Source organism: Passer domesticus, unplaced genomic scaffold (genome assembly GCF_036417665.1).
Source record: "Passer domesticus isolate bPasDom1 unplaced genomic scaffold, bPasDom1.hap1 HAP1_SCAFFOLD_278, whole genome shotgun sequence".
Taxonomy (NCBI): Eukaryota; Metazoa; Chordata; class Aves; order Passeriformes; family Passeridae; genus Passer; species Passer domesticus.
Window position 1 is genome coordinate 1 of NW_026990057.1, and position 9,681 is coordinate 9,681.

Here is a 9,681-nt window from a genome sequence, read left to right on the forward strand (position 1 = left end):
CAAGAAGAATTTTCTTCTTTCTGCCACTCTTCTACTGCCTTTTCTGTCAAGCTGATTCCTGACTGTTGGCCTTCAAACCCATCACTGAGAGCAGTGCAACATTCCTGTCCCATGAGAGCCCAGGTTCCTCGCTGGCCAGCAAGCAGATAATCCCAGTCTGTGTGTTTCTGTAGAGCCCCATTCATGTTTGTTGGAGCTCCTGGGATGTGAGATTGGACATTTTAACAGCATCATTTGCTATTTCTTCTAATAATTGATTTAGCTCATTACTGTAAAATCTGCAGAATGGGGTAGTACACATGGGACACAGGTTGAACCAGAATCTTTTGGTTTTCTGAGACCAAATGCACCCCTTGGGTGGAAAATGTTCTCTTGGCCCCAACTCTTCCTTGTGATTGTTGCTGAAGGACCCTCAAGGGGGGCAACAGCATTGCCTGGAAACAGGACCCAAACCATCCTTTAGGAGGCTATTTATGGGCAGTCTCCACACAGCCAGCAGCTTCCATTCTCAGTACCAAAGGTCTAATTTCCTATTTCCCACTGTGGGCTGCTGATGGATGCAGGGCTCTTCCCTGGGCCCTCCAAGGGAGCCCCATTCCTCCCAAAATGGGTTGAGAGCATATCCAGGAATTAATTACATTGAGTATTTTGGATACTTTGATCTTAGCATTCTCAAGAATTTAATGACTAATCCTTGGTGAAACTCTAAAGGTGTTTGTGGCAAACAAAGATTCTGGCTGACTATCAAGATACAACTTGCAGACATCAGCAGTACTTCAGTGACACGGTTATTCATTCTTTTTCCTCAATCTCATTTGGGTTAGGAACAATAATTCGGTCGTCCATGGAGGTGGCACTGTGTTAATTTCAGAATAATGCCCCCAAGGTCCTTTGCTGCTCAGCTTTAGCACGGTGTCTGTGGCTAACAAGGCTTGGTGGGGCCCTTTCCCCTTGGGCTGGAAGGGGGCCGGGTCCCAGTCCCTGAGGGCACCCAGGCTCCTGGATGGAATTTGTGTGCAAGTCCCTCAGTGTCACAGCAGCCTCCACATGGAGCCCCGTGGATCAGAGCATTTTCCAAAGGAGCCATTGGAGCAAACAAGGAGATTTGGTCTGGCAGGATGTGTAAAACAGTATCCTGTAATATCTACTCGTTCTCACACAGAATACTTGGCTGCAGGGACATATTCCCATTGTTCCTGCCCAGGTTTCAGGATTCAATGTTGTCTTTCCTAGGAGCTGTTCCTTCAGCTGCCTCAGGAGGGCCTTTTGGCCTCCGTGCCCACACTCTGGCTCCATTGTTAGGACTGCTGCATCCAAACCCTTTGTCTCCAGAAATGGTAATGACTGGAGGTGGATCTCCTTTTTTCACAATCGTGCTTAAAATTGCAATATCAATAATTGTGCTACCCTGTCATGGGGTTGAATAACCCAATCTTATTGACAATTGTTTAACAGAATTACTGTAATTTCTCCTTTATATTCAGCATCAATTCCTCCTTTCCTCCTGCCATGACATGAACATTTTGCAAGGCCAAGCTCCAAATGAGCAGTTACCAAACCAAAGAGCCCTGGAGGAATCAGAATTCCTGTCTCACTATAGATAGCTTTCATTTGCTTTGGATTTATCCTAATTAATGGCAATGCATGAAGGTCCAGCCCTGCAGCCTCTGGGCTGGCCCTGCCAGGGGCCATCACACCCACAACAATTTCCCAGGCAGTCCAAGTCTCACTGCCCATGGTTGTAGTTGCAAATTGGGTGCAGCTGTGCACAGCCAGGGGGTTTCCATTTCCCCAGTGGGCCATTGTTAAGGGTATGGAGCACATCTGGGAGATGGGTTCTCCATGGGGACAGGTTCCCATCTCCTCATTTTTTCAACTGCTCTTTTAACAACCCCTTCACCTGTTCAACAAATCCTGCAGCTTGAGGATAGTCTGTTACATGAAAAACCCAGCAGTCTTAATCACGGTATTTTCCACAGTAACAGACAAAGCACTCTGAATCACAGCATCAGCAAACCCTGTAAAAATAGATAATTTCATCCCCTCCTCCTTTTTTCATTGTATACAATCTCACAAAGTTTACCTCGGACATTAGGGTCCTGGCCAATCCTTTTCTGTAGAGTATTTAGTGTTACATCCCTGAGCAGCCAAAGCTACCAAATTAGTATTGTCAGCACTATTTCACATTATTACAATTTTATACGTAGATATAGATATTGATATAGAAATATAGATATAGCTAGATAGGTATAGACATACATATAAATATATATATATATCAATATATATTAAGGCCTGATTATACTATAAATATGTACATAGTTATTTATGATATTAATATTTCACTTGCACAAATGCATCGGAGCTCAAGATTAAAACCTTCTTCTTGCTCCATGTGGGAGCATTCCAACAAGAATTGTTCCTTCTGAAGGTGCTGTTTTCAATGTACTGTTAACAAATTCATCTTTGTCTGCCCAAACCCACAAGTTCTTTTCCTTTTCCATATGCAATTTTTGGATACATTTTAAGACATCCAGGGGTTCAGCTTCTTTTAACCAACTGCCCCACTGCTCACACAGTGCTGTGACCTCAGCCCACTCCAGAGCCAGCCAACTCCAGGGAAGGGCTTCCCATCTGGGAATTTCTGATGCCACTGATTCCTCACATTTACATTTAACAAGTGACATTTTGCTGTGATCTGGCCAGACTCTGCCAGTTTTGTTTTACCAGTGGGCAGGGTCAGCACCAAAGACAGACTCCAACTGAAGGAATCAGTGTCATTTACTGCAGCTCAAAGCAGCAAAGGATTACAAAAGGAGCAGCTCAGCAATGCACCCAATCATCAGCACCAAAGATTGCAGCAGTGATTAAGAAAGATCCAGCACCAGTGTCCCTCAGACTTCACCATCCCCCAGATCCACACAGCAGCTGGGGGAAGCTGTCATAGCCAAGGACTGCAGAGCCACTCCTGGACACTGGGAATTCCTGCAGGTGCCTCCAGCCACAGGTGAGGCTCCAACCTCACTGTGAGAGGGCCCAGCTCTGACAGTGCTGAATGAACAAACTGACAGCACTTCTAGTGTGGGAACATCTGGTTTCATCCTCCTCTTGGGTCCCTCCCAAAGCCTGGCCAGGGCTCAAGGAGGAACCAAAGGAGCTGACTTTGATCCTTCATCCCTAAACAAGGCCATATGTCAGATTTCATGGCCTTGTCTGGCTTGCCAATACAAAAAGATCAATACGTGTGTCACTAAGGAGTGGCTACATCTATCACAGTGCTAATGGCCATGCATATTTCATCAGTGAGCAGATAGAAAGATAACCTTTGGTTGGAAGGTTCATCCAGAAGTCACCTTTGGCTCAGGGCCTGCTGTTCAGGCCTTGGCACTTCAGGGACGTGGTTTAGTGCTGGGCTTGGCACTGCTGAGTGAACGGCTGGACTGGATGAGCTTAGAGGTCTTTTCCAACAGAAAGGATGCTGTGATTCCATTACTATATCTGCTGCATTCAGCTAGGTCTATTTGAGCAGCATTACTTTGCTCCAAAAGTTCCCTCTTGCTCAGCTCCTGTGGCCTGTGGTGGCAGTTCCTTCAGCTCCTGGTGCTAAGCTGCTCATGTTGAATGAGACGACTCGGAGAGATGAATACAGTCCAGTTTCTTCTGGGACACAGAGAGGAGAGGGTGTGGAAACAGGAGCATTGTTTGCTGTGGCCTCCTCTCTGCACTTCATGCTTTTCAGTGCTTTAAACCAGCCAAGAGTTTTCTCCAAGAGTGCAATGGAGCAGCTGTTCCTGCCTCAGGTCTGGCTCTCTCCAGTCTCTGACCTCGCCTGGCTTTGTCCCTCTTGCTGTGCCCTCTGCTCCCCCAGGGCTCAGTGGCTGCTGCCCAGGACTGTAGGACTGGCACAGATCCAGTGGTCGAGACGCTCCTTTCTCTGCCCTTGGAGCTGCCTGGACACAGCAGCCTTTTCCATCTGGAAGCTCCCCATGGACAGGGAGTCCCCAGCTGCATTCCTTGCACAACCTCCAGGAGCCCAGGGCTGCCATCTCAAGTCCCTGCTGGCACTGGGGGCTCCCAGGTGCCTCAGGCTGCTGTGACACTGCTGCACACAGGAGGGAAGAGTGGCAGGGGCTGTGCTGAATGTCAGCTCCATGTGCTGCTGCTGCTGTGGGGTCATTTGTCCAGCCCTGGCCCAGAGTCAGCGATCAGATCCAGGCCCTGCTGCTGCTCCCTCGGGATCAGCCCCAGTTTGGGTGTTGCTGTCAGGGTCAGCAGGAGTGGTGGCTGGAGCAGCAGGTGCTGACAGTGCCCCAAGCCCTGGGGCTGCAGGGGTCCCTGGGCTGGGCTGAGAGGGAGCTGCCCCTTGTTCTCCCTCTGCCTCATGCAGAGCTGGGCCGGGCACAAGTGGGGCAGCACAGCCACCAGGGAGCCTGCGAGTCTCTTCCAGCCCTGGCTGCTCAGAGTTTGGGCCTTGGAGCCTCAGGTGGGCAAAGGCAGCTGCTCTTGGTCCCTCTGGGTGTGCCCGTGTTCAGCAGTGCTGCTCCATCAGTCTGTGCCCAGCAGTGGGGAAAAGCCTCAGCCCTGCATGGCCAGGAGCTGCCGGGCTCTGCCTGAGCAGCTCAGCCAGCAGGAAGGGAGCTGCTCCACATGGGAACCAGGAGCAAAGGACACTCTTTTTTTACAGCATGTTTTCTGTTATAAGGAAAAAAAAAATTGGTAAAACGATAAAGATAAAAACAAAACCCAAGTGTGCAGTGAAAAATCTTTTGTGACTTTGTATTAAGAGGCAAATGATCTTTTGAAGAAGAAAACTCAGTTATTTTTTTCATACATTACTTTGTGAATGTGCTGATGGCATGGATCCATCTTACTGACCTCAGCAGCCTTTTTAAAAAGTTTTTGGGCTTTGTTTCCAACATTGTTATTTTAAATTGTGGTTGAAGCAATGGGAAATTGCTTTGTGCCCTTCCAGCTCCAAGCAGCACTGGGAATATAACCTCTGTCAAACCCCAAACCCTTCAGAAGATGCCCTTCCTTCCCACCCTGTGAATGAGCTGCACATTCCCTTTGAAACTGTCAGGGGTTTCTTAAAGACACAAAGTCCCACTTACAGATTTTTCCTCTGGTTTGGGAGTGCAGAAAGGCAATTCTCCATCCATCAGCTCCAGACTGCACTGCCTCAGGGACACGGCCCACTCGCCAGCTTTGGCCCACTTGTGGCACCTCTAGAGGAAGAAAAAGCCAAAAAGGAATGAAGAGTGTGACAGATGAAACATCCTTTGGAGATCCAGGCGTTCAGCTGGGACTGTGGAGAGTTTGCGTTCTTGCCAATTGGATGTGTGTTCCCAGCTGCAATCTCTGGGCCTGCAGGAGAGTCTCACTCACCTGCCAAAGCAGAAAGCTCAGGCGCTGTGCTCGGAACGGGCTTGTCTGATGCAAAGCTGTCAGAGCAATGTGAGGGCAGAGCCAGCCCAGCTGTGCCCAGGGCTGAGCCCAGCAGAGCCCTGGCAGAGCCCAGAGCAGCCTCAGCCCCCGCAGAGCCCGGCTGCAAGGAGAGAAACCAGAAACTGCCTGTCAGCTGAAGGTTCCTGTCCCCTTGTCCCAGCTGCCCGTGGTGCTCAGGCCGTGCTGGCTGTGCCCAGAGCTGCCCATCAATGCTGTCTTTGGGAGCAGGGCAGGACATGTACCCAGCCTGCAGCCAGCCACGGCACATCTAGCCCTCAGCAGCTGCCCAGAGCCAAAAAGCAGCTGGGGAGCTGAATGAAGAATTCGTTGCATCCCCCCCAGCAAAGGGGGAACCTTTGGTGCCCAGCCAGGCCGTGCCATGCCCAGATCTGGGAGCATCCCCCTGGCTGTGGAACTCACCTGCAAATTGGGTGTGGAGTGTGTCTTTAGAGAAGGTGCCAGAATCCAAGTCCATCTTCTTCAGCTGGCCAGGCCAAAGAAGAGACTGTCGTCCTTGAGGTTGTCCTTGCTGTCTCCAGCAGCAGCCCCACCTGGTACAGCTTCTCCAGGAGCTCCTTCTCCTTCCCTGGGAACAGACCAGGCTGTCAGGGCTCTGCCCAGGGCCCCAGCCATCCATGAACCAGACAAACAAACCGGGGTGATGGTGGCCACCAGTGCTTGCCACACCAGATCTCCAGCTCAGCTCCCGCCCAAGAGCTGCTTGTTCCCTTCTGCTGACCCCTGCTCAGAGCTACAGGCAGGACAAAACCAGTCTGGTTTGCTTTGCCACTGAGTGCCAAGAGATGTGTAGAGCTGGTACCTGCCAGGCCCCTGGATCCAACTGTGCACATGGATCTCTCCCATCTTCTAGGGCCGAGGAGCACCCTGCACCCAAGGATGGCAGAAAAGCTCTTCTAATGATGGCCTGTCCGAGGGCTGCATGGACAAACACCGCTTAATGACATCTTGGCACTCTGGGGAGACAAACCAGAAATCACCAGTCAGTTGGAGAAGTTGCCCCCCTGTTCCTGTGCCCAGGCCATACTGGGTGTGCCCAGAGCTGGGCCTAAACTTCCCCACGGATTCTCTGTTTGGAGGAGAGCAGGACATGTGCCACCTCCTCAGCAGCTGCCAGAGCAGGATGCCCATCAGCCCGCTGCTGTCTCCCAGCATTGGTATTCCCCCTGTGCCCAGAGATGAGGATCCACCTTGAGAGAGCCGTGCTGGGAACAAGATGCGCCCCCAGATGATCTCCTGGCCCCTCCTGAACGGGTGATTCCCCACGACCAGCTGGTACAGCAGGAGGCCCAGGGACCAGATCGTCGCTGCCTCGCCATGGTAGCTTTGGTGCTGGGTCCACTCTGGAGGGCTGTAGGCCAGGGTTCCTGTGGAACACAGACAGAGCTCTTCAGGGGGATGCTGCTGCTCCCAGAGCCTGGCCCCAGCATCCCCGGGCATGTGGGGGCTGCTCCAGCAGCACACAGGGTGACCGCTGCCTTCTCACCATCACCTGGGACTTGTGTACAAACTCGGGGCTGGAAAAGAAGCCACTGGTGCTGGAAGAGGGCAGCAGAAACCCTGGGCAAGCCCAACCATGACACACAAAGGAAAAACCCACCCACTGGTGGAGAAAACCCACTCTCCTCTCTGCCTGCATGGGCCCCCAAAAAATGTTAATAAGCCAAGGCAAACAAGGTGAGTGGAGCAGTTCAAGCCCCTCCTCCCCTGCACACCAAACCATCCAGGGCATGGGTTCAGACCCCCCTCTCCATTACCCCCATGGGGGTTTTTGTCGGGCTGGCTGCACCAGCTCCAGCCCCAGCCCAGGGCACAGTGGGTACTGAAGGCTGTCAGCAGGGCTGGGAGCTGGCCCCCCTCACACCCCAACCAAATCAACTTGGCTCCAGCATTAATCCCATCCCAGCTGCAGTAGGGGGAAGCCCCGGTGCTACACCCAGGCTGGGCCATGAGATGCCCAGGAGCATCCCCTGCAAGGGCTTACCTGCAAACTGGGTGTAGGCTGTGTCTTGGAGGAAGGCGCCACAGCCAAAGTCAATCAGTTTCAGCTGCCCACTGGCCAGGTCGAGCAGGATGTTCTCGGGCTTGATGTCCCTGTGCAGGACCCCGCAGCTGGTGCAGTGCCGCACGGCCTCCAGCACCTGGCGGAACAGCCCCCGCGCCTCCTCCTCCGGCAGGAACCTCCGCTCCACCAGGAAACCCGAGAGCTCCTGGCACCGCTCTGGACGCTCCATCACCAGCAAGAAGCTGTCGGGGAGCTCAAGCCACTCCAGCAGCTGAATGACACCAGCACACCCACAGGACACCTTGGCCAGCAGCACGATCTCCAGGGGCGCGCTGGTGCCGTCAGGCTGCGGGAGGAGCGCGATGCCGTCAGTGGAGCTGAGGCTGTGCCAGGGCTCTGGGACCCCTCAGCCAGCCCGGGATGCTCTGCATGCCCTGCTCAGCCCACGCCCGCTCTCCCCACAGGGCTCCCGGCAGCTTCCACCATGCCGGGCCCCGGCTCCTCGCCGCCCGGCACGGCCCGGCTTCCGCCGCTGGCCCCGCTCACTCACCAGCTCGCTCCAGTGCCGGATGCGATCCCGCGGCACGCGTTTGATGGCCACCTGCGAGCAAGGGGAGCAGCGGGCTGAGCTCAACGCCCTTCCCACTGCGCTCCGACATTCTCGTCCTTGTCTCCCTCTTCCCTCTCCGCCCGCCGCCGGCCCCGCCGCTCACCGGGGCGCCGTCCGAGAGCCGCGTCGCCGAGCAGACGCTGCCGAATCCGCCGCGCCCCAGCAGGGAACCCAGGCGGTACCGCTCCTGCAAGGCCTCCTGCGCCTTCCCTGCGGGCGGGACGCGGCTGTCAGCGCTCGGCCCGGGGCCAGCAACGGCCCCCGAGCGCCCCTCACCCGCCCCGGCCCGGGCATCCCCACCCGCCCCGGCGGCTGCGCTGCCGAGCGGCGGAGCTCGGGCCGGGCAAGCCTCAGCGGAGGCGGCGGGAGCGGCTGCGCCGCCTGTGTCCTCCGTGGGCCCCGGGAGGAGCCGGGACCGGGGCCGCGGCCGGGGCCGGGGCCGGGACTGGACCCTGCGTCGGGGCCGGGACCGGGCTCGGGCCAGGCGGAGCCAAAAGCCGGCGATGCCGCCCCAGCCCCAGGCATTGACGCCCGCCCAGCAGCGCCAGCGCCAGCACGGCCAGAGCCGGGCTGAGGCCAGGCGGCGGCGGGACGGCCAGGGGCGGGCACGGGGCAGCCCCGCCCGGGGCCGGGGGCGGGCCGGGGGCATGGCCCGGCCCGGCACGGGGAGAGGGAGGCGGGGAGAGGAGAGGAGAGGGACGCCGGGAAATCGACGCGGAGGGAAGGGTGCTCGTCAGCGGGAAAGGGCGAGAAAGAGAGAGAAAAAGAGAAGGAAAAAGAGTGTTTTAGATTCTCTGCTTGCGCTGCTTTTGCTGCCGCCGCTGCTGCTGCCGTCGCTGCAACTGAAGCCCCGGGCCGTTTGTCCGCGTGTCCGTTCCCCGCTCGAGCCCCACGAGCCCCACGGGCGAGCCCCGCGCGCCCCGGGACAGCCCCTTAGTCTGTCCAAACACGGGAACTTGGCAGTGTCGAGCCCAGGTGCAGAGCCCTGACTCCTGCACGCTGGCAGAGAAATCCCCTCAATCGCTGCTGTGCATTGTCCTTGCTGCGGGTCAAGCACTGTCGGGGCACATTCCCTTTGTGTAGGATTCCTGCCTGACCCAAGCACTGCACTTGCATCTGCAGTGCTGCTTTCCAGTAAAAACAGGGGAAGGAAAACTGTTGTGTGTCTCATGGTATTTTAGAGTGTCTAAAACATGATAAGTCACCGATCTTAGAGGTGAGGTGCATTTGGAATGAATGGGATAGAGAAGTAGTGCAACATGGGAAAGGGCAGACTAGAAATAAATGGAGGAAAACTTCTTGGAATGTTTCTCTCACTTTCATTTCACTTCTGGAAAGCTGTTTCAGTTTCCCAGGAATCTTCTCCTGTCTGCTCTTCTCAAGAACCTTTCATGGAGAACAAGGTCAAGCTTGTGTCCCAGGATTTGCCACCAGCTGCAGCTTCTCTTGGCTTTCCACACTGCACTGTGTGTGCAGCACGACTTTTGCAGCAAAGCAGGACAAATGTTTGGAGAACTTTACACATCCTTTGTTTTTGCTGGTGGGCTGTGGAATTGTGCTACTGGTGAAGTTTTCATTTTAACGGATTTTGCTGGTTTAGGGC

General features: G+C 54.8%; 1 protein-coding gene across 1 annotated transcript; it reads right to left on the minus strand.

Moving 5' to 3' along the window:
- Positions 1-4,349: 4,349 nt before the first annotated feature.
- On the minus strand, positions 4,350-8,603 carry LOC135292305 (serine/threonine-protein kinase pim-1-like). The gene is made up of 9 exons (XM_064406505.1): positions 8,355-8,603; positions 8,182-8,253; positions 8,019-8,069; positions 7,448-7,814; positions 6,654-6,830; positions 6,266-6,419; positions 5,866-6,031; positions 5,112-5,225; positions 4,350-4,692 (listed from the first exon to the last, which is right to left on the minus strand). Exons 1-6 carry the CDS (start codon positions 8,601-8,603, stop codon positions 6,313-6,315), a joined length of 1,023 nt encoding a protein of 340 aa, XP_064262575.1. The 3' UTR covers positions 4,350-4,692; positions 5,112-5,225; positions 5,866-6,031; positions 6,266-6,312.
- Between the last annotated feature and the right edge of the window lie 1,078 nt (positions 8,604-9,681).